Below are 27,878 nucleotides of genomic sequence, written 5' to 3' on the forward strand. Positions count from 1 at the left end.
TACATCATGAGAAATGCCAGGTTGGATGTATCACAAGTTGAAATCAAGATTGCTGGGAAAAATATCAACAACCTCAGACATGCAGATGATACCACTCTAATGGCAGAAAGGGAAGAGGAACTAAAGAGCCTCTTGATGAGGGTGAAAGTGGAGAGTAAAAAAGCTGGTTTAAAACTCAACAATTAAAAAACAAGATCATGGCAGATGGTTCCATCACTTCAAGGCAACTAGAAGAGAAAAAAAATGGAAGCAGTGACAGATTTTGTTTTCTTGGACTCTAAAATCACTGGGAACATGAAATAAAAAGACACTTGCTCCTTGGAAGGAAATGTTAGTCTCTTGGTCATGTCTGACTCTTCATGATCCCCATGGACTGTAGCCCACCAGGCTCCTCTGTGCTTGAAATTCTCAAGGCAAGAATACTGGAGTAAGTGACCATTCCCTTCTCCAGGGAATCTTCCTGACCCAGGGATCAAACCCAGGTCTCTTGCATTACAGGCAGATTCTTTACCATCTGAGCCACCAGGGAAGCTATGACAAACCTAGACAGTGTATTAAAAAGCAGAGATATCATTTTGCCAACAAAGGTCCATATAGTCAAAACAATGGTTTTTTCAGTAGTCATGTGTGGATGTGTAGGTTGGACCATAAAGAAGGTTGGAGGCCAAAGAATAAATGCTTTCAAACTGTGATACTAGAATAGACTTTTGAGAGTCCCTTGAACTGCAAGGAGATCAAACTAGTCAATCCTAAAGGAAATCAACCGTGAATATTCACTGGAAGGAGTTTTGCTGAAGCTCCAATACTTTGGCTGCTGGATGGGAAGAGCTGATTCACTGGAAAAGACACTCACGCCTTGAAAGATTGAAGGCAAAAGGAGAAGGGAGCAAGAGAGGATGAAATAGTTGGATGGCATGACCGATTCAATATACATGAATTTGAGCAAACTCTGAGAGATAGTAGAGGACAGAGGAGCCTGATGTGCCATAGTCCGTGGGGTCGCCAAGAGCGGGGCATGACTTACCAACTAAACAACAACGAAGTCTTTTATTTGCCTACCAGCACTATGGCTATGTGTAGCCATTCAACTGAAAAATAATAAGTCATCAAAAGTTGGATGCTGCTTGGTATGTTATGAGAAGCACTTTTCTATTTCAGGTGGAAAGACATGGCATGCCCTTGGTGTGATGAGAAATATCACTGCTGTGTGGGATAGACAGTTCTGTTCAGTTCAGTTCAGTCACTCAGTCATGTCCGACTCTTTGCGATCCCATGAATCGCAGCATACCAGGCCTCCCTGTCCATCACCAACTCCCAGAGTCCACGCAAACCCATGTCCATTGTGTCGGTGATGCCATCCAACCATCTCATCCTCTGTCATCCACTTCTCCTCCTGTCCTCAATCTTTCCCAGCATCAGGGTCTTTTCAAATGAGTCAGCTCTCTGCATCAGGTAGTCAAAGTATTGGAGTTTCAGCATCAACATCAGTCCCTCCAACAAACACTCAGGACTGATCTCCTTTAGGATTGACTGGTTGGATCTCCTTGAAGACCAAGGGACTCTCAAGAGTCTCCTCCAACACCACACTTCAAAAGCATCGGTTTTTCGGTGCTCAGCTTTCTTTATAGCCCAACTCTCCCATCCATACATGACTATTAGGAAAACCATAGCCTTGACTAGATGGACCTTTGTTGGCAAAGTAATGTCTCTGCTTTTTAATATGCTGTCTAGGTTGGTCAAAACTTTCCTTCCAAGGAGCAAGAGTCTTTTAATTTTATGGCTGCAATCACCATCTGCAGTGATTTTGGAGCCCACAAAAATAAAGTCTGACACTGTTTCCTCTGTTTCCCCATCTATTTGCCATGAGGTGATGGGACCAGATGCCATAATCTTAGTTTTCTGAATGTTGAGCTTTAAGCCAACTTTTTCACTCTCCTCTTTCACTTTCATCAAGAGGATCTTTAGTTCTTCTTCACTTTCTGCCATAAGGGTGGTGTTATCTGCATATCTGAGGTTATCGATATATCTCCTGGCAATCTTGATTCCAGCTTGTGCTTCCTCCAGCCCAGCGTTTCCCATAATGTACTCTGCATATAAATTAAATAAGCAGGGTGACAACATACAGCCTTGACGTACTCCTTTTCCTATTTGGAACCAGTCTGTTGTTCCATGTCCAGTTCTAATTGTTGCTTCCTGACCTGCATACACGTTTCTCAAGAGGCAGGTCAGGTGGTCTGGTATTCCCATCTCTTTTAGAATTTCCCACAGTTTATTGTGATCCACACAGTCAAAGGCTTTGGCATAGTCAATAAAGCAAAAATAGATGTTTTTCTGGAACTCTATTGGTTTTTCGATGACCCAGCGGATGTTGGCAATTTGACCTCTGGTTCCTCTGCGTTTTCCAAAACCAGCTTGAACATCTGGAAGTTCACAGTTCACATATTGCTGAAGCCTGGCTTGGAGAATTTTGAGCATTACTTTACTAGCGTGTGAGATGAGTACAATCGTGCAGTAGTTTGAACTTTCTTTGGCATTACCTTTCTTTGGGATTGGAATGAAAATTGACCTTTTCCAGGCCTGTGGCCACTGCTGTGTTTTCCAAATTTGCTGGTATATTGAGTGCAGCACTTTCACAGCATCATCTTTTAGGATTGGTAATAGCTCAACTGGAATTCCATCACCTCCACTAGCTTTGTTCATAGTGATGCTTCCTAAGGCCCACTGACTTCACATTTTAGGACATCCGAGTCTAGGTGAGTGTGAGTGATCACACCTTCATGATTATCTGGGTTGTGAAGATCTTTTTTGTACAGTTCTTCTATGTATTCTTGCTACCTCTTCTTAATCGCTTCTGCTTCCATTAGGTCCATACAATTTCTGTCCTTTATTGAGCCCATCTTTGCATGAAATGTTCCCTTGGTATCTGTAATTTTCTTGAAGAGGTCTTTCCCATTCTATTGTTTTCCTCTATTTATTTGCATTGATTGCTGAGGAAGGCTTTCTTATCTCTCCTTGCTATTCTTTGAAACTCTGCATTCAAATAGGTATATCTTTCCTTTTCTCCTTTGCTTTTCGCTTCTCGTCTTTTCACAGCTATTTGTAAGGCCGCCTCAGACAGCCATTTTGCTTTTTTGCAAATGGGATAGACAGCTTAGAAATAATTCACAGCTGCTTTGCCAAAGCTTATGTTGGAATCATTGATGGCTCAGACCAGCAGAGCAGGATATGTGGCGACATTAACTGGAATGAGCTGCAAAGAGAAACTGTTGCATAGTAAATGGCAATGATTTTGTAGATATTGGTAATGTGTTCACTCCCTCTAGTGACTGTGAATTTTGAAGGAGAACAGGCATTCTTGAGGTAATTCTATCTTGAGCACAAATAGGAAGAAACTGTGTCCAAGTCCAAATATCCAGGAGAAAAGAAGCATAAACAGCACTGATGATCAGTGATATATTGCAATAATGTGAATGAATTTGATGTTGCCAAAGCAACAGTCACTGAATTAGTTTGTGAACTACAAAATAATACATCGTGATCCAATCCTGATAAGCAGAATGTAAATCCAAGATCTCTCAAATATGAGTAGAATTCTGTGTGATATATGTATCTTATTTTAGCCCATCAGATATTTCTCAAGCTTATGGTGTAAGGAAGCTAGTTCATAATCCAGGCTCCATCTCTTCTTGGCTTCATAATCTTTGTCGTCCATACCGTTGGGAGATTACATTAGGTTATATAAATCATCAGTTCTATAATTCTAGGCTTGTTAACACCAGGAACTGAAATGGAAATTGAAACCTTTACTACAGAAGTTCAAACTATCTAAAATCATGTATTATGAAAAGAGATTCCACTCTTCAATAGCTTGGATAAATGGTAACAGAACTTATAAATTTGAAAATTATAAAATTATAAAGCCACCTATTTAAATGGTTCTGCATGCACTCTAATGTGCATATCCAGAAGCACTTCAAAAAAAGAATCATGTCCAACTTTCTGTGACCCCATGGACTGGAGCCCACCAGGCTTCCCTGTCCTTCACTATCTCCCAGAGTCTGTTCAAACTCATGTCCATTGTGTTGGTGATGTTATCCAATGATCACATCCTCTGTCATCCCCTTCTCCTCCGGCCCTTAATGTTTCCCAACATCAGGGTTTTTTACAATGAGTCAGATCTTCCTATTAGGTGGTCAAAGTATTGGAGCTTCAGCATCAGTCCTTCCAGTGAATAGTCAGGACTGATTCCCTTTAGGATTGACTGGTTTGATCTCCTTTTAGTCCAAGGCACTCTCAAGAGTCTTCTCCAACACCACAGTTCAAAAGCATCAATTCTTTGGCACTCAGCCTTCTTTATGGTCCAACTCTCACATCCGTACAGACTACTGGAAAAACCATAGCTTTGACTATATGGACCTTTGTTGGCAAAGTGATGTCTCTGCTTTTTAAATACACTGTCTAGGTTTGTCATAGCTTTTCTTCCAAGGAGCAAGTGTCTTAATTTCCTGGCTGCAGTCACCATCCACAGTGATTTTGGAGCCCAAGAAAATAATATTTGCCACTGTTGGTTGGAAAATGTCTATTTGTTTTAACAACACCTTTGAGAATTTTGACTGGAAAGGGGAGGAGGTTAAGTCTGTGTGCGGTGAGAGGGTTGGGGCGGTTTCTCTCATCTTGTATGTCTGCAGCCATGAAATTAGAAGACAATTGCTTCTTGGCAGGAAAGCTATGATAAATCTAGACAATGTGTTAAAAAGCAAAGACATCACTTTGCCAACAGAAGTCCGTATTGTCTGGCTATAATCTTTTCTGTAGTCATGTGAGAGCTGGACAACAAAGAAGGCAGAATATGGAAGAATTAATTCCTTTGAACTGTGGTGCTTCAAAAGACTGTAGACAGTCCCTTGGAAAGTAAGGAGATCAAACAAGTCAATCTTAAAGGAAATCAATCCTGAATTGATTTGGAAGGACTGTTTGGAAGGACTGATGCTGAAGCTGAAGCTCTAATACTTTGGCTACCTGATGGAAACAAAATGACTCACTGGAAAAGACCCCAATGCTGGGCAAGATTGAAGGCAGAAGAAGAGGTCGACAGAGGATGAGATGGTTGGATGGCATCACCGACTTGATGGGTATGAGTTTGAGCAAGCTCCGGGAAATGATGAGGGTCTGGTAAGCCTGGCGTGCAGCAGTCCATAGACTTGCAATGAGTTGGACACGACTTGGCTACTGAACAACAAAGAGCAAGTAAGCAGAGAGCCGTTGAGACATGAAACAGACGAGTTTCTTAGTGGAGTTCGAGTTTATTAGTGGAGCTCAAGTTGGTAAGAAGGAATAGGGATGTAAAAGGGATGAGGGAGTTTACAGCTAAAAAGAGTAGTTTATTATTATTATTACTACTACTACTCTACAACTATCATTGAAAGGAATGGGAGAAAGGATTGCTGAGCGACCCAAAGCGGTTAAAAAATGTCGTGGCGAAAGTAGAGGGAATTTCTGTCAGATGAATTCTTTCTTGTCTATGAAGTAACAGGTGACGCTACCTGCTGCGACTAAGCAGGGAGATGGTTGGTAAAGCTCAGTTCTTCATTGATCCTACCAACTCAATGCTGGACTTTTGGTGGCCCTACATTCTCTCGTTTTCTCTAAGGAATAGCGCTTGATGTGGTTGATGATGAGAATTGTTGATTGAGCAGGCGCAACAGCGTCGGCGATAGACCAGCCGAAACTACCACTCCCAGGATGCAGTGCGGCTCCTGGGAAGTACGAGGACTGGGAACGCCGCCGGCCCCGCCCCGCCTCTCGCTCCCATTGGATGAGCGCTCACATTCCCAGGGGGCCGCGCGCGGGCGGGGCGCTTTTTTGCGGAAGCCGGCGGCGTCCGGTCCAGCCTCCTCTGGGAACGGGCAGCCTGGGATCCGGTGCTGATCCGAGCGGCTGTGTCCTGGCGCGGCGAGTTCTTGCACGGTGCCCGGACAGGTAAAAGCAGCGGGGAGAACGGGGTGGAAGGCGGGGAGACGACAGCAGGGGGACCGCAGAGATGCCCACGGGAAGGTGGAATTAGGAGGCAGTGGAAGGGTGACTAGGGCTTCTCTGGTGTCGACAGTTCGAATGGTCGGACAGGTTCACTTTGGGTGAAGTGCGTTTTATGCACCTAAAAAGGCCTCGAGCGAAAGAGTCCGCATGCGTCACAAGTTGTTACAGAAGGGAAAAGAAAAATGTTAAATTTTCCCTCACTTTGTATTCCACAAGACCCCTTTGTAGGTTTCGAATCTCTTGAGGTTTCTTGAATCTTCTAAAAACTCTACGCCCTAGTTTCGATGACGTCACTTTCTGCCTTACCTTCTACTTCTGGGTTTGTAACCCTCTGCGAGCCCTTCCTCCAAGGCCTAATGTTGTCATTTCTTCTTCCTCAGTTCAAATAGGAACTCTCTGTCTCTGCCCAGACTTATTTCCTCAGCGTCAGACCTGTATGGTGATGTTCTTGTTATTACTGTTGGCCGATATTTAACGAACCGAACGCGTACTAGACTCTTGAGGAAATGCTTTACGCCTCCCTCCTCCATAACCCTCACAAACAGTTATCTTTATGTTTTATGAATTGCTTTCAGCTACCTGTAACTCCATGGTCTCATCCTCGACCCCAGAGGATACTGTCATGTTTTGGACATTCTTTCACTTTGAATAGCTGTGATTGAAAGCAGAGCCACTCATATGTTTTACAAACATTTATTGAACAGCTAATATGAGCTAGACACTCTTCTAACTGCAGGGGATATAGCTGGTAGTAAGATAGATCGCTACTCTCAGTAGCTTACATATTTGTGAGTGTGTGTGGAAGGGGCAAACAGAAAGAATCAAGATGATGTTATATGGTGGTGGTGGTGAATGCAAAATAGAACAGGTATTTTTTTACTTGACAGGGTAATCTCCTGTCTTGAGAAAGTGACAAGGATTAGGTTGGGTCTCAGAGCATCACCCCAAAAGAATATTTACAATACCAACAAGAATATCCTTGATCTGGGACCAGATTTCAGGATTTTCATAAACATATCTTCTTTTTCTCCCATATAAATGATTGTTCTTCATTTTTCTGTCTCTTCCAAGGTTATTGCATCAGAATTGGTGGTTTTCTGTCATTTGCTTATTTCCTCTCTGAGAAGAGTTGAGGACTGCATTACTCTCAGCTCAACTCATTTATCTTACTTAGGGAGATAGCTTGGTAATCAAAATATTGTTCTTGCCAGGTCCTACTGGATATAAAGTTATCTACCATTTATGTGTGTGTATGAAAGTCACTCATATGTGTCCAACTCTTTGTGACCCCATGGAGCCCACCAGTCTCCTCTATCCATGGAATTCTCCAGGCAAGAGTACTGGAGTAGGTAGCCATTCCCTTCTCCAGGGAATCTTCCCCTCCCAGGGATTGAACCTGGGTCTCCAGCATTGCAGGCAGATTCTTTACCATCTGAGCCACCAGGGAAGCCCCCAATAAAACCAAAAGATGCTCAGTGTTTATTAATTTATTAAATATTTGAGGGATTATTATATGTAAGGCACTGTGCTGGGTTTTGAGAACCTAGTGAGGATAAAATAGACACTTTGACCTCTCTTCCAAGAAGAAATAATTGTATACTGAGGAAATTCCCAATATACAGTCTGACACCTGCATTTTTTTTCTTTGTTCATTGTCCAAGATGAGATAATCACAAGAAATCTGAGCAATTGTGTACATTCTTAGATTATTCACTCTTAAACTTTATTGCATTTATTTGTTTCTTTCTGTCTTCCATATTGTACTCTGGCTCCCTTGAGTATAGCTAGCCTTTCTCACTGGTCTTCATGCCTCCAATGTATGCTATACTGAGTGCTTAGAACATGTGTTGAACTGAAATCGAAAGACTATTTGAGCAAATACAAAGTACTTAATTTATGCAAGGCCTTGTTTTTACATATGGCCATTATCCTTATCCCTAAATCATCTCATTTGCCAAATGCCAACTGTTCCATCTCATCCAGCTAGTTCATGAACCTTCTCTAGCATGTTCTCACTTCTATGCCTTCTCTTGTTCCATGCAGTGTGCTCAGCCGCTTAAGTTGTGTCCCACTCTTCGTGACCCCGTGGACTAGCCCACCAGGCTCCTCTGTTCATGGGATTCTCCAGGCAAAAATACTGGGGTGGGTGGCCATACCCTCCTCCAGGGGATCTTCCCCACCTAGGGATCGAATACGGGCCTCTTGTGTATTGGCAGGCAGGTTCTTTACCACTAGCACCACCTTCCTGAGCACCTTCCATCTCCACCTGCATTTAATTTAATGGGCCAGTTTAATAGTATGGCCTATGATACAAGGGTGGAAAATTTAATTTTCTTGACATATATTCTGTGAAACATCCTGCTAATAAACTGTTGTAAGGATTAAACATAATACATCTCCTTGCAATAATACAATTTATGATACGGAATGCTTTCTTTTGATTTAGCATTGGCCATTACCATGCACTCTGTGGCAAGTTAATTTTTCCATTTCTTTGTTCTGTTTGAATAGTTGCACTACCTTTGTTCATATAGCACATTGTAGTATTACTTGGTTTCCACTTGATACAAACACCTTTCAGTATTATTTTCTGCTTAGCTTGAGATAATTTATGTGTTAATGCTATTTTTCCACACCGTCATTTTCAGACTATCAGATAAAAGTCTCAGCTCTTGTAAATCATTACTGCAAGAGATAAATTTTGTCTCTATAATAGATTTAAAAACACAGCAGGAATACAAGAGTGCTTGAGTCATGATTGTCATTATGATTTTAGGATGTGCCAACCTAACAGCAGCCAGACATGCTTCCAGTACATTGAAAATTAAGCACTGTTATTTTAGGGAATTTCTTGGCACCTATGCCTTTGTAATTCAAACGCAGCACTGAATTGTGTGCCATCACTCATTTAATGGGTATACATGTAGATAATCCAGGATACTTTATATATTTTTTGTTTTGTTTTTATTTTTTATATATATTTTTAATGTTATCAAGATAAAAATACAGAATTTAAAAAATTGTTCAAACACATAAACTTGAGTGTGAGAAACACCGACTCATCCTTTTTCAATACTCAGTTCTCTGAAAGCATCTTCAGCTTCCATTTAAAGATGCCTTCACTGAGGAGGAGCATTTATATTGTTGCTGTGCTATTTTGTTAGCAGTTTTTTTAAATGCAAGCAGCCTCTTACTTACAAATGGATATAACCCAAAAATTCCTTTGTAAGATTTTTTGAAAATCTGGGTGCATTTTTTTCTATAAATAAGGGTACTCATGACATTTAGGTTGTTAGGTCAACCAGTCACATCTTATATAACCTTTAATTTAATGGACTGAAAGACCTTCACCACAATTTCTAATAATTCCTCTATAAGAAAAAACTGCATTCAGAATTCTCACTTGGATTCCCCAATAGTATATCTTTTTTTTTTTTTTTTTTGTGGGGGGAACCCCAGCAACTGAACCAAAAATGTTCTTTCCTTGGAACTTTCTAGGCAGAAGAAACAGGTCTTTTTAATTGGAGGTTCCCTTTCTGGTCCATTGTTCTAAGGACATGCTTCTAATATGATTAAGGAAAGGGATAAGATAGAGGTTTTTGAGAGGTCAGGGAAGCAAATTGGGGTGATAATGAATATGTAGAGGGAGGAGACTAGGAGTGATTTGAGAGGAATGGTGAGTTTCCAAGACAAGGATTTGTTGTATCCTCAAAAAACATGTGTTGAATCCTGACCCCTGCTACCTGTGAATGGGACCTTATTTGGAAATAGGGTCTTTGCATATATAATTAAGATGTAAGTTAAAATGAGGTCATACTGGAGTGGGTGTCCTTATGAGAAGAGACACAGAGACTCCCATGTGAAGACATGGATGCACCAAAGAACACCAAGGATTGCTGGCAAACCACCAGAAACTAGGAAGAGACAGGGAAGGATTCCCCCCTACAGATTTTAGAGGAACATGGACTTGCCAACATCTTGATTTGGGGCTTCTGGCCTCCAGAATTATGAGACAATAAATTTCTGTTGTTTTCAACTTTGCATCTTTTGGTATTTTGTCACAGCAGCCACAGGAAACTCATTCAGGATTCTTAGCAGAAATGTAGTGGAATAGGGTTAATGGCTGTGGGACAAAGCAAGGAGTGAGTTCTTACCACAGGGAAGAACTGTGGTAAGACGACTTTCCTTTATATTTCATTATCTTTTTTTCTTCTTCTCTTTATGGCTTAGAATTTAATTCTTTTTCTTCTTGACTATGATCTTATATGGTGCTTTATCATTTATTGGGCATTCACATACTCCTCATTATTAGCAGAACATATTTTCTGACTTCATATGCAGTATTCTTTGTACTATAGATATTTCCATTATTCCACTATTCCTTTAGACATTACAGATTCTGTTGCAAGAGCATTGTAGTGGGCGTATGTGAGACTTGATTATAGGTGTGAGTTTTAGCAATATAGGAGAGAATAAGAAATGCTTGTTAGTGACATCTGAGAGGAAAATAAAGTTTCTGTGGCTTTATACCCGGTATGTAATAGTCAGCCATTTTTAAAATTGAGGACTTTTTAAATTGACTAAAACACTGTATGCATAGCTTCCAGAGCTATCCTTATATCCACTGTTCCTAGTTATATTCCAAATAATGTCATCCCCCTTCTAGGTGATTTGTATGCTTGTGCTTAGTTGCTCAGTCATGTCTCTTTGGCGACCCCATGGACTGTAGCCTGCCAGGTTCCTCTGTCAGTGGAATTTCCCAGGCAAGGATACTGCAGTGGGTTGCCATGTCTTCCTTCAGGGGATCTTTCTGACCCAGGGATTGAGCCCTTATCTCCTGTATCTCCTGCATTACAGATGGATTCTTTACCCACAGAGCCATTGGATTACACTTTATATGAACTTGAAGATCGCTGTCGTATTCCATCTAAGTCTTTTTCATGTTTAATATTTCTAGTCCTCTAGTCATCTTTTGGGTGATAACAGTCTCCAGGTCTCTCACCATACTTTGCACTTCTGTCTAGTCTTAATACACTGTCCCAGAATTGAACTCAGTATTACGCATGCGTTCTAACCAACACAGGGTATAATGGCAAGAGTACTTAAAGTGATAAAGACATCCCGTTACTTGATATAATTTTAAGATTTCATAAGCGTAAGAATTTTAAGCAATTACCTCATAACCCTTCATAAAGAACTTATGGTCCACTAAGACCCTAGATATTTTTGTATTGTTGCTAAACTCAGTTTTCTTCTTGAAGGCTGCTACATTTTCATCTCTGTCTCAGGGACCATATGATTTGTCATCACTGTTTCTCTTGTGTTTTTCTCCACTCCATAGCATGTCTCTTCGACCCTTACCAATGGCCTCTTTCCTTGTAAAAATTCAGTGACTGTTTTACAGTCCTAATGCTGTCTATCAGTGAACAGAGCTGGGAGGTGACACTTGTTCCTTCTTGAAGTGTTTTTTTCCCCCTTTGGCTTCAAGATCACCTCACTTTCCTGATTGGTTCTCCTCTGTCTTTGTGGGTCTCTATTCATCTACCTTTGCCTCAACTATTTGGTATACCTTGGGTTTTGTCTTTGGTTTGCCCCTCAGCTTTAGTTATGCCTTTTGTTTTTTTCTGTATGCAATGTGTCTTCAGCAAAGAACGTATGTTTATTATGGCAGGTCTAGATGAGCTTATCTAGGGTTAAGAGAGTGCAGAACCAGTCACCATGGGAAGTCAGCATTTAGAGGTCAGCTAGCAGAGGAGGATTCAGCAGGGAGACAGAAGGAGCAGCCAGACCTGTAGGAGTGTTTACAGAAGGAGGGTTATTTAGCTGTGTTGAGTATTCTTGAGAGATCAATTGAGGTGAGAATAGAGAAGTGAATATAGAATTTTGCTATGTAGAGGCTGTTGGTGCTCTTCACAGGCATGGTTTTCTGGAGTGTTGAGAGCAAAAGCCAGATTATAGGAAGCTGAAGAACTACAAGGAGATAGAGATGCAGTGATAGTGTGTAAATGATTTTAAGAAATGGACCAGTACCTGGAGCAGGTTAGAGGGTCAGATCAAGCTTTTTTTTTTTTTAAATTAATTTATTTTAATTGGAGGCTAATTGCTTTACAATACTGTAGTGGTTTTTGCTATACATTGACATGAATCAGCCATGAGTGTACATGTGTTCCCCATCCTGAACCCCCGTCCCACCTCCCTCCCTATCCCATCCCTCAGGGTCATCCCATTGCACTGGCCCTGAGCTCCCTGTCTCATGCATTGAACCTGGACTGGCGATCTATTTCACATATGATAACATAAATGTTTCAGTGCTATTCTCTCAAATCATCCCACCCTCGCTTTCTCCCACAGAGTCCAAAAGTCTGTTCTTTACATCTGCGTCTCTTTTGCTGTCTCGCATATAGGGTCATCATTACCATATTTCTAAATTCCATGTATATGCGTTAATATACTCTATTGGTGTTTTTCTTTCTGACTTATTTCACTCTGTATAATAGGCTCCAGTTTCATCCACCTCATTAGAACTGATTCAAATGCATTCTTTTTAATAGCTGAGTAATCCACAGCTTTCTTATCCATTCATCTGCTGATGAACATCTAGGTTGCCATCAAGTCCTAGATATTGTAAACAGTGCTGCAGTGAACATTGGGGTACACGTGTCTCTTTCATTTTTGGTTTCCTTGGTGTGTATGCTCAGCAGTGGGATTGCTGGGTCATATGGCAATTCTATTTCCAGTTTTTAAAGGAATCTCCACACTGTTCTCCATAGTGGCTGTACTAGTTTGCATCCCCACCAATAGTGTAAGAGTGTCCTCTTTTTTTTTTTATAGATATATATTTTTATAATTTTATTTTTTAACTTTACAATATTGTATTGGTTTTGCCATATATCAACATGAATCCGCCACAGGTATACATGTGTTCCCCATCCTGAACCCTCCTCCCTCCTCCCTCCCTGTACCATCCCTCTGGGTCGTCCCAGTGCACCAGCCCCAAGCATCCAGTATTGTGCATCGAACTTGGACTGGCGACTCGTTTCATATATGATATTATACATGTTTCAGTGCCATTTTCCCAAATCATCCCACCCTCTCCCTCTCCCACAGAGTCCAAAAGACTGTTCTATACATCAGTGACTCTTTTGCTATCTCGTATACAGGGTTATTGTTACCATCTTTCTAAATTCCATATATATGCGTTAGTATACTGTATTGGTGTTTCTCTTTCTGGCTTACTTCACTCTGTATAATAGGCTCCAGTTTCATCCACCTCATTAGAACTGATTCTAATGTATTCTTTTTAATGGCTGAGTAATACTCCATTGTGTATATGTACCACTGCTTTCTTATCCATTCCTCTGCTGATGGACATCTAGGTTGCTTCCATGTTCTGGCTATTATAAACAGTGTTGCGATGAACATTGGGGTACACATGTCTCTTTCAATTCTGGTTTCCTCAGTGTGTATGCCCAGCAGTGGGATTGCTGTGTCATAGGGCAGTTCTATTTCCAGTTTTTTAAGGAATCTCCACACTGTTCTCCATAGTGGCTGTACTAGTTTGCATTCCCATCAACAGTGTAAGAGGGTTCCTTTTTCTCCACACCCTCTCCAGCACTTATTGCTTATAGACTTTTGGATTGCAGCCATTCTGACTGGTGTGAAATGGCACCTCATAGTGGTTTTGATTTGCATTTCTCTGATAGTGAGTGATGTTGAGCATCTTTTCATGTGTTTGTTAGCCATCTGTATGTCTTCTTTGGAGAAATGTCTGTTTAGTTCTTTGGCCCATTTTTTGATTGGGTCATTTATTTTTCTGGAATTGAGCTGTAGGAGTTGCTTGTATATTTTTGAGATTAGTTGTTTGTCAGTTGCTTCATTTGCTATTATTTTCTCCCATTCTGAAGACTGTCTTTTCAGCTTGCTTATAGTTTCCTTTGTTGTGCAGACGCTTTGAATTTTAATTAGGTCCCATTTGTTTATTTTTGCTTTTATTTCCAATATTCTGGGAGGTGGGTCATAGAGGATCCTGCTTTCTCTGCACCCTTCCAGCATTCATTGTTTGTAGACTTTTGGATAGCAGCCATTCTGACTGGTATGAGATGGTACCTCATTTTGATTTTGCATTTCTGGTTTTGATTTGCATTTCTCTCATAATGAGTGATGTTGAGCATCTTTTCATGTGTTTGTTAGTCTTATTTGGAGAAATTTCTGTTTGGTTATTCGGCCCATTTTTTGATTGGGTTGTTTATTTTTCTGGAATTGAGCTGCAGGAGCTGCTTGTATGTTTTTGAGATTAATTCTTTGTCAGTTGCTTTGTTTGCTATTATTTTCTCCCTTTCTGAAGGCTGTCTTTCACCTTGCTTATAGTTTGCTTTGTTGTGTAAAACTGTTAAGTTTAATTAGGTCCCATTTTTTAATTTTTGCTTTTATTTCCATTATTCTGGAAGGTGGGTCATAGAGGATCCTGCTGTGATTTATGTCGGAGAGTGTTTTGCCTATGTTTTCCTTTAGGAGATTTATAGTTTCTGGTCTCACATTGAGATCTTTAATCCATTTTGAGTTTATTTTTGTGTATGGTGTTAAAAAGTTTTTCAACTATTATCTCCTCAAGTATTTTCTCATGGCCTTTCTTTTTGTCTTCTTCTTCTGGGACTCCTATGATTTGAATGTTGGGGTTTTAACATTGTCCCAGAGGTCTCTGAGGTTGTCCTCATTTCTTTTAATTCTTTTTCCTTTTTTCCTCTATGCTTCATTTAATTCCACCATTCTATCTTCCACCTCACTTATTCTATCCTCTGCCTCAGTTATTTACTGTTGGTTCCCTCCAGATGCTTTTGACCTCTGTTATTGCATTATTCATTATTGAGTGACTCTTTTTTTTATTTCTGTTAGGTCCTTGTTAAACATTTCTTGCATCTTCTCAATCCTTGTCTCTAGTCTGTTTATCTGTAACTCCATTTTGTTTTGAAGATTTTGGACCATCTTTACTATCATTATTCTGAATTCTTTTTTGGGTAGACTCCCCATCTCTTCCTCTTTTGTTTGGTGGGCATTTATCATGTTCCTTTACCTGCTGACTATTTCTCTGCCTTTTCATTTTGTTTAGATTGCTGTGTTTGGGGTGGCCTTTCTGTAGGCTGGAAGTTTGTGGTTCCTCTTTATTGTGGAGGTTCCTCCCTGCGGATGGAGTTGGACTAGTGGCTTGTCAAAGTTTCCTGGTTAGGGAAGCTTGTGTCTGTGTTCTGGTGGGTGGAGCTGGATCTCTTCTCTCTGGAGTGCAGTGAAGTGTCCAGTAGTGATTTTTGAGATGTCTGTGGGTTTGGTGTGACTTTTGGCCGCCTGTATTTTAATGCTCAGGGCTGAGTTCCTGCATTGCTGGAGAATTAGCTTGGTATGTCTTGCTCTGGAACTTGTTGGCTCTTGGGTGGAGCTTGGTTTCAGTGTAGGTATGGAGGCTTTTGGATGAGCTCTTGTAGATTAATGTTCCCTGGAGTCAGGAGTTCTCTAGTGTTCTCAAGTTTTGGATTTATGCCTCCCGCCCCTGGCTTTCAGTCTTATTCTTACAGTAGCCTTAAGACTTCTCCATCCATACAGCACTGATGATAAAACATGTAGATTAATGGTGAAAAGATTCTCCACAGTGGGGGACACCCAGGGAGGTTCACAGAGTTGCATGTAGAAGAGAAGAGGGATGAGGGAGACAGAACTGACCAGGAGGAGAAGGGAGGGAGCCAAAAGGGGAGAGAGCCATCTAGCCAGTAATCAATTCCCTATGCGCTCTCCACAGCCTGGAATGCCCAAAGAGATTCACAAAGTTAGGTAGAGAAGAGAAGGGGGAGGGAGGAGATAGAGGTGACCTGTGGGAGAAAAGGGAGAGTCAAAAGGGGAGAGAGGAATCAAGCCAGCAATCACACCCCTAAGTAAAAATGGGTACTGAAGATTAGATTCTTAAAGGTGCAAACTTGATAACAAATACCGAAAAGCAAAGATTAAAAATTTAGAGTAGTGCTTAGACTCTCAAAAATACAATATTAAGAATACAAAACAAAATCACAGAAATTATGAAAAATATAAATGTGAAATTTGCTTTAAAAATAGTCTTTTTTTGCAAGATGATAGTAGATTGTAAAAATGAAAAGGGAGTAATAAAGAATTTAAAAATAAAAAAGTTAAAAAATGTTAATAGTAGAATATATCTAGGAATTTGTCTGGAGCTGCTGAGGGCAGTGTGGGGTCATTTCAGTTTCAGATAGTCCTGGTTCCAGCTTTAACTTTTTCTCCAAAGTTTATAGGCCCCTTCCAATGCTTAGTCAATGCTAACTACAGGGTTTTAATCTGTTGCACCTGTCACTTTTAGAGTGGCTCCCTGTTCTTTCTTTATTTTGGCTTCAAGTCTCTTCAGTGTCTAATTTCCGCCCTGACAGAAGGGGGCAAAGGTGGTCACTTATTTAGGCTCACTTGTTCAGTTGTGTTGTGGGGAGGGAGGAACACGGCAAACAAATATCACTGGCATGTTTGGGGAGTGCTCGTAGTGTATAGACCACATGGGGTTTGCCCCAGCTCACGATGGCCTGTGCTTTCCCAGTCTACACTGCTCAGGCTCCAGGTTGCTCTGCAGGGGAACTGTCCAAAGTGGGCCCTGTGTTTTGTGAACTTCCCAGGTCTAAGCTGCTCAGGTTCAGGTTCTCGGGTACTCCACAAAGGCACAGACTCGGTTGGGCATGCTTTTTGTGCCCTTCCCAGGTCCGAGCAGCTCAGGTGACCAGGTTTTTAGTGAGTGCACTATCCCATGTGGGCTGTTCATCTTAATCTCCTCCCTGGTCCTGGCGCCTTGGTTTCCCGGGTGCACTGCAAGAGCATGTTTCAGTTGTGCCATGTGTCTCCTCTTGGAGGCTGATCTTAGGCTGTGACCCTCCTGGCAGATGTCAACCATCCAGGATCCCAGGAAGATGTGATTAGCAACTGGGAGCCTGCTCACAGTTTGGTGGAGGATGCTGTCTCTGGGACTGAGATGGCCCCTTGCCTTCGGGCTTTGGCTGTTGCACGCCTGCCTTTCTGCCTCCAGTGGGCAAGGGGCTGGTCCACAGCCAGCCAGCTCTCCTTTGGTGATCATTCAGTCCTTTGTTATGTGAGCTGGCCAGACTGTGCCTTAGGTTAGAGCTTTTTGTAGGAAAGTTCTCTCTCTCTCTCTTTTTTTCTCTCTCTCTGGCTACCCCATGGTTTGGGTTGCTATCTCACCTTAGCTCCCTTAGATTGCCCTCAGGGCATTTACACATGGTCCTTACCCTAAGCAGTGCAGCCCGCACCTCCCTGTTCAGTACCTGCTCACTGCTGACAGATGCGAGCATCTGGGCTACTTCTTCCACTGGTAGTTGCAGTTAGGCTTGTATCCTGTGAGTTTTCTTTTTCTTTCTCCCGGTTATGTTGCCCTCTGAGATTCCAAACTCCCCACAGACCCGCCATTGAGAGGGTTTCCTGGTGTTTGGAAACTTCTCCTCCTTCACGACTCCCTCCCCGGGATGGGTCTCTGTCCCAAACTCTTGTCTCTCTTTTTGTCTATTATATTTTGTCCTACCTCCTTTCGAAGAGAATGGGCTGCCTTTCTGGTGCTTGGTGTCCTGTGCCAGCATTCAGAAGTTGTTTTGTGGAAGTTGCTCAGCATTCAAATGATCTTTTGATGAATTTGTGGGGGAGAAAGTGGTCTCCCCATCCTATTCCTCTGCCAGTTGAGGCTTTTAGAATCAAGGAATATAATGTATGAGAGAGTAATTTAGAAATTAAGACATGCTACTACATATGTGTTTGGAGAAATCCAGAAAGAAGATGGCTGAGAACACAACCCTTGAAACACTTTCATTTAGAGAGTGAAATGAAGAGACCTCAAGAGGAGTTCAGCTCAAGAGACAGATGAGCACTTCTGTATACTGTCCTTCTTACCAAGGACATTCTAAGAGGGAATCAGTGGATTCCCTCACCTCAATATAATTGCTGTGTTTCACAAAATGTGGGCCTGTGAATCACCTGCATCGAGACTGGGTTGGCTTAAATGTATATTTCAGGGCCCTACCTCAGGCCTACTTGAAGAGAATTTCAGGAGATTTTACCAGGGATTTGAATTTTTAATAAGGAATTCTCAGTCTGCCACCCAGGATGACTCTGGCTTATTGGATGAAATGGAACATGTTAACAAATAACATTAGGTTGAAGAGTTAGTTGAAGAATATAAAGACATTTGTTCATCCCTTTTATAAGTTTATGGCATTAAATAAGACAAACCTGACTGTTCTGTGGGGAAAGATAGTATAAATTGATAAATATAAGGAAAATATGGGCAAACCTCTTTTTATTGCAGTATGCTTTATTGTGCTTCATGGATATTGCCTTTTTTTTTTTTTAAAACAAATCAAAGGTTTGTAGCAGTTCTGCACTGAACAGGTCTGTCAGCATCACTTTTCCAATGATATTTTGCACATTTCATGTCTCTGTGTAACATTTTAATAATTCTTGCAATATTTCAAACTTTTTCATTTTATTTGTTATGGTGATCTGTGATCAGTCATCTCTGATGTTACTATTATGACTTGCTGAAGGCTCACATGATGGTTAGCATTTTTTAGCAATTAAGTACTTTTATTTAAGACATGAATATTATTTTTTAAGATATAATGCTATTGCACACTTAGTAGACTATAGCATATTATAAACATATCTTCTGTATACATTGGGAAAGCAAAAAGTTCATGTTACTTGTTTTATTGTTATATTTGCTTTATTGTGGTAGTCTAGAACTGAACCTGCAGTATCTCCCAGGTATTACTGTAGTCTTAAACTCATGCTGTATTGTTTTTGAAATATTTTGTTTATAAAAGATCTTACAATAATTTATAGAACCATTCTTCTCTTGTGGAAGATTTGGGTTATTTTCACTTAGTTCCTGTGATGGTTAATGCCTTCATAGTAGAGGCAGTATACAGTATAGAGATAAAATTGTGGGTATTAGAATCATCCTTCTTCAGTTTAAATCACAACTTTTGCCACTGTAATTTTAGTTCAGTAATTCTGGATAAATTATGTAAGTCATCTATCCTTAAGTTTCCTCATTTTACTGTAAGTGTCATAATAGTGTATTAATTTAATTGATGTAAGGATTAAATGAGTTAATAAATGTAAAGTGCTTAAAATTGTGCCTGGCATATAGTAAGTACTTAATAAATATGGGCTATTATTATTGATAATACATGTATTTGTGAATCTAGAATCTAACTTTTATTGAACTATTTCCCTAGGATAAATTTTCAAGATGAGGTCACTTCATTAAAGAATGAAGACATCTTTCTGTCCCTTTGCCATCTACGGCCATTGCTTTTCAGGGGGTGATATCAGTTTGTGCTGTATAATTTGAAAATGCAACCTATCTATCAATGCAATTATGTGTGTATGTATGTATCATATGCATTGCATTGTATACACACATACACATAAAAGTATATATATGTATCCATTTGATTTGTCTCTATATTTGAATGCACATCAGTATGTTTTAGGCTTGTACAAGACTGTGACCTTGTTAAGTCTGTTCTGTTTACTCTTACAGTGCCTTGGTCAATATTGTCTCCAGATGGATGTTGGTAAATGATAAATAGTAAGTTACTTTTGAAAGGTTATGTCAAAGAAATATTCTAAATCTTATGTTTCTTTTTTTTTCTTTTTGATAGATTGAAGCCATGGCCATTCTTTTTGCTGTTGTTGCCAGGGGAACCACTATCCTTGCCAAACATGCTTGGTGTGGAGGCAACTTCCTGGAGGTGACAGAGCAGATTCTGGCTAAGATACCTTCTGAAAATAACAAACTAACGTACTCACACGGCAAGTGAGTTCTGCTCTGTGTGGGTAGCGGGTAAAAAAAATTATATTATTATACTCAGAACAGAAGAAAACTAGAAAAGCAAGCTTCTCAGTAGATAATTTGAATAAGCTGACAGAACAATAATCTTTACCAGCTTAGAAAATGTCTGGTTCTATTAATTTTAAATTTAACTAAAAATTATTTTATTCTGTCACCTAAGTGATACTCATATTTTAAAGAACAATATGGAAATGTTAGATATAAAAGTGACTCTGCTATAGAGCTCTAGGATATGTGAAACTTGATATAGTTATGATAAATAACAATTATTTGTTCATTCTTTCTGTAAATATTTACTGAGCACTTAACTGTCACCAGACACTTTGGTGGTGCTGGAGATACAAGAAATTACTCAGTATTTGTCCTCGTTGTTTAATGGAGGTTATAGTTTAATGAAGGAGATGGTCAAATTCATAGATAATCACGGTAGAGAGTAGAAGGTAGTGGGTAGGGGGGTGGTATTCCAGGTAGAAGGAACAGCTGGTAGAGAAGTATGGAGACATGAGCTCATGATGCATATTTAGTGAACTTCGGGTGATTCTCTGTGACTGGTGCCCAACGTCATGAAAATAAAGCCAGAGAGATTGACAGAAGAGAAGTCCTATAGGGCCTCATAGGCCACGTTAAGGGGTTGTACATTACACAATGGGCAATGGGAAGGCATTGAATGTTTCCAGCTGGGGTGTGACATGGTAAGGTTTTGCTTTAGAAAGATCACTGTTGTGGCTGGTTGGAGAATGAATTGAAGGGGGCATAGGTGGGAAATCTTAGTAATCGTAAATATTGCCTCAGCCTTCCTCCTTAATACTTAAAAATCTTTCAATACCTAACTCATCCTAATTTCCTTAGACTCTATCTCAGGAGGAGGTCCTTGTTGGTTTCCAGAAGTAACTCCTTATATCATTTAGGATTTAGTGTAAGTTACTGCAACAGAGAGACCCTAAAAGACAGTGTTAATTTATGAGATAGCCCAGAGATGAAGACTTTGGGACTGTTGGAGTGGCTCTGCCAGTTTTAATTAGTGCCTTCCAATTCTGGCCAAGGCAGCTTCTTCAGTTCTGGTATTTTTTAAGGCACAGTCCAGAAGTGGCTGATAGTATTGTTCACTACATCGTTATGTAGCTAACCTAGCTGGAAATGAAGACTAGAATTTGTCATTTCTAGCTATGTAGCCATGTGCTCAGCTAAAACTCCATTACTCTGGAAGAAGTTATAGGGTATCAGGAGACAGCTCACAATCTTCCAGTCTACTGTTCTGGGCCTCCAAAATATTTGGATGTGCTCTTCTTCCCAAAGCACACTTCCTCTCTGCAGGAAGTGGCCCCAAAGATTTATCTGATCGCTTTGTCCAGCTCCAGGTCCAGACAATCTGGGTGATAACAGTCCTCTCTGTCATACCCAGGGATGACTCCTGTGGCCTATTGACATGTAGATGTCACTGCTTCCCAGCAGTATTCAAATAACTACCACACAGCAATTTCAGAGACTCCTGTTCAGATCCAGGAGTGGTTCTGCTTTGCAGGAAGAATTTCTTCATCTTTTCTCCCTTTGTTCTCCCGGAGGCTCTTCCTGGTACATTATCCTCTGTGGCCACGTCCAAAATGGGTATTAGTGAGTTTGTCATCTTTGGAAACTACACGTTCTGTAGTCTACTACTCTCTGCTGTAGTTTAGGGTCTGAGAAGTTACCTGGGGGTTAAATGACCCCAGTTGCTCGTGAGTATGGCTTTAGGGTTTCTTAAAAAATTTGCTGGGCTTAACGATCATGTTTCTAGTTAGTTCCCAGGAAAATGCTCAGGGAAAGCATGTGTCATCTTTTTAGAGGCAAGACTGGGAAGCAGGGTATGCACCTTCCACTCACATTTTATCAGGCAGAACTTATCACATAGCCATATCTAACTCTAAGGGAAGTTGGCTATGTAATCCAATGAAAATGTGGTTATACTGCAAGAAAGCAATGTTAACTTATCTGCTGTGTCTTTCTACCTGCATCCTTACCCAGTCCTACCTGGTCTCATTTGGAGTAAGTATCCATCACTGAGTTGTTTCTTTCTTTTTAAGCTTCTACCTTGGTTTCTTTCCTATAATCATGTTCCATCATCCCAATCAAAGATAAAGATATCTTTTATTTCAGTCAGTTCAGTTCACTCAGTCATTTCCGCTCTTTGTGACCCATGGACTGCAGCACGCCAGGATTCCCTGTCCATCACCAACTTCCAGAGCTTACTCAAACTCATGTCCATCGAGTTGGTGATGCCATCCAACCATCTCATCCTCTGTCATCCCATTCTCCTCCCGCCTTCAATCTTTCCCAGCATCAGGGTCTTTTCCAGTGTTATTACTGTATACCAAAATAAAAAGTTCCATTTTATTATGTGAAAATCATTTCTTCCTGAAATCTGACCTTCTTCTTGCTATTTCTTTCTTTCATTAATAGCATCACCAGTCATTCAGCTGGCTAATCTTAAAACTTCAGAATCACATTTGACTTCTTCACCAAATCTTTGCCATTCAGCTACAAGAGGTATTTCAGTCTCCTCTCTCCACATTCATCATAGTGTTTGTCCAGGCATTCATTGTTTCTCATTCCTAATGACCTCCCCCTAACTGGTTTTTCGTCTCCCCTGGTGGCTCAGTCAGTAAGCAGTCGATCTGCAATGCAGATCACCTGCAGCACAGGAGACACAGGTTTGATCCCTGGATCAGGAAGGTCTCCTGAAGAAGGAAATGACAACCCACTCCAGTATTCTTGCCTGGAGAATTCCATGGACAGAGGAGCCTGGTGGGCTACAGTCCATGGTGTTGCAAAGAGTTGGACATGACTGAGTGACTAAACCACAACTGGTTTTTCTGCTTCTAGTTGGTCCCTCCTTAAATCTGTATTTAACATTCCTAAGATTATACTTTCTTGCTTAAAACCCAAACTAAGCCTTCATTATTTTGTGTATTTCTGTTACATCTTTGTCTCTCTAGATATCTTTGTCATTCCCAGACCAATCTATGTTATTTTAAGCTTTGGTATATTTTTTTTCTTGATTTTGCATCTTGGAATGTCCTTCCCCTCCTATTTTACAGGTCCCAAATGAAATACTTTCTAATTTTCATTTTAATCCTTCTAAAAGGGCAATTCTAATAATGTCCCTTCCTTCAGCAGGTACGCAGGATAAAGTTTCTTAACACAACTTGAAAAATTCTTCAAGATCTGCCTCTTCTGGCCTCATCTCTCATTATTTGAGCTCTCAGTTTTGTTCTTCAGCCATACTTAGCTATGTGCATATCAGTTCTGGGTTTGTTCTCTCTTTTTAGCCTCTGCAATAGCTGTTACTTTTTCAAAATTTGAGTTTGTCTTCCTGAGCTTATGTTTCCTCTTCTGGAAACCCCTGAAAACTCCAAGACTGTGCCAGGTGCCTCCTTTTTATGTGTCTCCATAATATCCTGTCGGAGAAGGCAATGGCACCCCACTCCAGTACTCTTGCCTGGAAAATCCCATGGATGGAGGAGCCTGGAAGACTGCAGTCCATGGAGTCGCTGAGGGTCAGACACAACTGAGTGACTTCACTTTCACTTTTCATTTTCATGCATTGGAGAAGGAAATGGCAACCCACTCCAGTGTTCTTGCCTAGAGAATCTTGGGTGGGGAGCCTGGTTGGCTGCCGTCTATGGGGTCGCACAGAGTCGGACACAACTAAAGTGACTTAACAGCAGCATAGTATCCTGTGTTTATCCATTATAGCACTTCTGACACTGTGTTATAATTGCAATCTTCATTTTTTGTCTCTGTACCGTGACTATAGGCTCTCTGATGGCAATAACCATACCTCATTACCTCCTATGGTCTTTGCACCAAGGTACTCCCAAGTGTGATTTTGTTGTTGTTGTCCAGTCACCAAGTTGCGTCCGACTCTTTGTGACCCAGTGGACTGCAGCATGCCAGGTTCCCTGTCCCTCATCATCTCCTGGAGTTTGCCCAAGTTCACATCCATTGAATCAGTGATGTCATCTAACCATCTCACCCTCTGTCGACCTCTTCTCCTTCTGCCTTCAATCTTTCCTAGCATCAGAGTCTTTTCCAATGAGTCAGCTGTTTGCATCAGGTGGCCAAAGTATTGGAGCTTCATCTTTAGCATCAGTACTTTCAGTGAGTATTCACGATTGATTTCCTTTAAGAATGACTGGTTTGATCTCCTTGCTGTCCAAGGAACTCTCAAGAGTTTTTTCCAGCACCACAGTTCGAAAGCATCAATTCTAAATGTGATTTCAGTTCTGTCCGTTCAGTCACTCAGTCGTGTCTGATTCTTTGCAACCCAATGTACTGTAGCACACCAGGCTTCTGTGTTTTATCACCAACTCCTGGGGCCTTCTCAAACTCATGTCCATTGAGTCGGTGATGCCATCCAACCATCTCATCCTATATCGTCCCCTTCTCCTCCTGCCTTCAATCTTTCCCAGCATCAGGGTCTTTGCCAATGAGTCAGTTCTTTGCATCAGGTGGCCAGAGTATTGGAGTTTCAGCTTCAGCATCCATCCTTCCAAAGAACTTCCAAAGTCCTTGAGAACCCCATGAAAAGTATGAAAAGGCAAAAAGTGTGGTTTAGCAGAAACAAATTTTGTGGGGGAAATGATGACTTCCATTTTTGCACCTGCTGTGTTTGTCTATGGTATATCTAGTTAGATATGTCTAACCAACAGTAGCATATTCAGGCCTTGAGCTCAGGAGATAGGTCAGATTTAGATTTGGAAATCAGTGTAATTGTATTAGCTGAAAACAGGTATCGGCAGCAAAACATGAAAGTGGGTGCCACCCTCCAAAGAGTCTTTGTGAGAAAAGCAGGGGACTGAGGATGCTGGAAAGCCATCAACAGAGAGGGAAAGAGATTACCATATAAACCAGGCAAGCCTGGTGTCAAAAAATCTAGTGAAGAGAGAGCAGTTTCTAGAGGAAGGAAGTGGTCACAGTATCAAATGTGTCAGAAAGAGCCACTGGATATGGAGTGTGAAAGTGATTGGTGGAGTTGATGTGAACAGTTTCAGAGTGGTGGAGGAAGACATTTGAGTTCCAATACCTCCCTATAATTCACATAAAACCTCTATGTGAACATTAATGATACAATTCAGCAGCTACTCTTGTCTATCTACTTGCCCAGAGTAGAAATCTGGGAAGCAAAATCGAGTTATCCCTCTGCCTCAACCCCAGTAGCCAGTCCTCAAGTTCTTTTCTCTGTTCCTTCTTCATTGCCCATAGTAGTTTAGTTTGTTTCCTTCAGTGTTCTACTTCAGTACTTCAGTAGTCTCTTGCCTGCTCCTCCTTTTTATTAGTTCTCATACTCTAGCCAAAACATCCTTTTCTGTGGCAGTTCTGATCACTCTGTCCCCTTGCTAAGACCGTTTGATACTTGATCATTGTTCTTAGGATTGTATAGATATAGTGAGACTTGAAAACCTTATACAAAATTTGAAAGTATTTGCTTGCTTACAACCTCCTTTGTGGAAGCCATTTATTTTTGTTCCGTACATTCTATACTTTAGCCATGTTAATTAATTTTACTTTCAAACCCATTATGTGCTGTTTTATCCCAAAGCCCTTAAGCTTGTTGGTCTCTCATTCCAGAACTCTCTTCACTTGTTCTTCTTCTTGCCATCTGTTACTTAGTCTTCAGGTTCAGCTCAGACATGTGCTCTGGGATGTCCTCCAGTTACCCTTTGCCAAACTCCTCTATATAGATATAGGTGTCTCTTCTATATCCCCATAGCACCATGTACTGCCTTTAACTCTTCCCCTCCCCTCTAACTCTTTATCATCCTCCTTAGTATGCTGTTCCACAATTGCCTGCATTTTCATTCTCTGAAGGCAGGGACTGATGATTTTGCTTATTTGTATCCTCAGCACCTAACCCAGTAACTGGCTCCGAGTCGATGCCAAATATATGTTATTGTTGAGTATCTGGTAGAAAAAAATGTTTGCTCTGTGTGGCCCATTTGGGTGTTTATCTTAATTATGTGTCCTTCAGATGTCATCTCTTGTTCAAACCTTAAGAATCTGAGACTTCTCTAGCAGTCCAGTGGTTAGGATTCAGTGCTTTCCCTGCTGGGGCCTGGGTTCAATCCCTGGTCAGGGAACTATGGTCTGGAATGCCATGCAGCAGAGCAAAAACAGTCCAAGTATGCTTTCTTAGATATTATTATTATGGATAATGTGCATCATGTTGCACTATTTAGATAGAATAGAGACCCTGTTTTAATTTCTTATTTATTTCTATCAAGTTTGACTTGAGAGAAATAGGTATATAGGGGAGAAGGAAAATAGACAGTATTTGTAAATAATATGGTCATGTTGGCAGTTCTAAAATTTCTTATACGTAGATAGAAGATAGAAGTGAAAGAGATATTGCTCATAACCACAGTAAGTTTTATATCTTTTATTCTACAGTTATCTGTTTCATTACATCTGCCAAGACAGGATTGTATATCTTTGTATCACTGATGATGTAAGTAATTTGAGGACATGTTGCTCTTTAACTATGTGTAAAATTAGTAGAGTTAGTTCTTAATTATCTGTATCTGTGGTGGGTAAAGTTGACGCAAATATAACTTTCTATAGCTCAGAATTGTTTTTTATGCTTTGCATTTGTCATGTAGAGTAGCAAATCACAGAAAAAGTTGATATCTGGGTATTTGCAAATCAGTTTGGTTTTGTAGAGTTTTAGCTGAACCTTTTATTATAACTTCTACACTTAATTTATTGTATAGTGAGAATTGGTGTTCATTATTATGATTCTTCAGTATCAGACCCTCTCAAAATTTATCTGAAATAGTAAATAGATTATTTCACTCCTTTAATCAGTAGTTAGTGAATTTTCTAATGTATGTGGACTTTGGGAAAACAGAATCACAACACATTATAATCAACTTTGTAAACCCATAGTTTACATTGGTAGGTTGTTTTTTGAGTATTTGTAGTTTGATGCAAAATGCTCAGTACCTTAACAGTGCCATCCAGGTCCTCTCTCCTCTCTGCAATCCTAGTGTCGACTTCTTCTTGGACACATTTCCCTTATGGTTTCAAAGAGCTACGTGCTTATTTATTTGTGTCCAAAAAAGAGGGGCTATGTCTTCTCAGGTCTCTTCCTGCAGGAATGAGGAAACTCCCCAGAGGTACACCTTTCCCTTCTCCCACTTTCAAAGCGGACTTTTCATGCCTTACTGGCTAGGACTAGGTTATGTACTTATTTTTAAATTGGAATGGGCATGATTGCCATAGATCATGGTTCTTAATGTTTATTGTATCACAGACCTCTTTGCTGCTCATGGATCACTCCCAGAATTTTTTAAATGCATGATTTTATTAGGTTGCTGCAAAAGTAATAGCGGTTTTGGACCCTGAATTTTAAATCATTATAACTAGGCTCAAACACATCTTTATTAATCAAAATAAGAACCATTATAATCAACACATTTTTGCCAATGAGAAATAAGCTTGATTATTCCTGTAGCAAAAAAATCCGTGCTTCAGGATTTGATGAACTCTTGGAAAGCTTTTTCTGTGTGCTGCTGGTCGTGGAAGCATTTTCCTTGCAAAAAGTTGTTGAGATGCTTGAAGAAGTGGTAGTCAGTTTGCAAGAGGTCAAGTGAATATGGCAGATGAGGCAAAACTTCATAGCCCAATTCATTCAACTTTTGAAGCATTGGTTATGTGACAAGTGGCCGGGCATTGTTGCAGAGAAGAACTGGGCCCTTTTTGTTGACTGATGCCGGCTGCAGGCATTGCAATTTTTGGTGCATCTCCTTAATTTGCTGAGCACACTTCTCAGATGTTAATGGTTTCGCCAAGATTCAGAAAACTGTAGTGGATCAGATGGGCAGTAGACAACCAAACAGTGACTAATACCTTTTTTTTTCTCTTGGTGCAAGTTTGGCATTGGGAAGTGCTTTGGAGCTTC

The 27,878-nt window shown here is 40.6% G+C and overlaps 1 protein-coding gene across 11 annotated transcripts in view; it reads left to right on the forward strand.

The window, feature by feature from the left end:
* The first annotated feature begins 5,580 nt into the window (after nt 1-5,580).
* The window catches only part of VAMP7 (vesicle associated membrane protein 7), a 91,592-nt gene continuing 69,294 nt past the window's right edge, over nt 5,581-27,878 (forward strand). For 8 of the 11 annotated variants that reach the window (XR_015158240.1, XM_086385926.1, XM_086385930.1 and 5 more), the window contains exons 1-3: nt 5,826-5,979; nt 19,752-19,906; nt 26,369-26,426. Coding sequence is in view for 8 of the 11 variants with exons in the window: in XM_086385926.1 (XP_086242052.1) it covers nt 19,761-19,906; nt 26,369-26,426 (204 nt within the window). In the remaining 3 variants the exon portion in view is untranslated. Of the gene's footprint in view, nt 5,980-19,751; nt 19,907-26,368; nt 26,427-27,878 lie in introns of all 11 variants that reach the window. The other 3 variants (XM_086385927.1, XM_086385935.1, XM_086385934.1) reach the window with 3 other exon arrangements.

The sequence above is a fragment of the Bos grunniens genome, chromosome X (genome assembly GCF_055505025.1).
Source record: "Bos grunniens cultivar Pamir isolate PY7600 chromosome X, Bosgru_T2T1.0, whole genome shotgun sequence".
Classification (NCBI taxonomy): domain Eukaryota; kingdom Metazoa; phylum Chordata; class Mammalia; order Artiodactyla; family Bovidae; genus Bos; species Bos grunniens.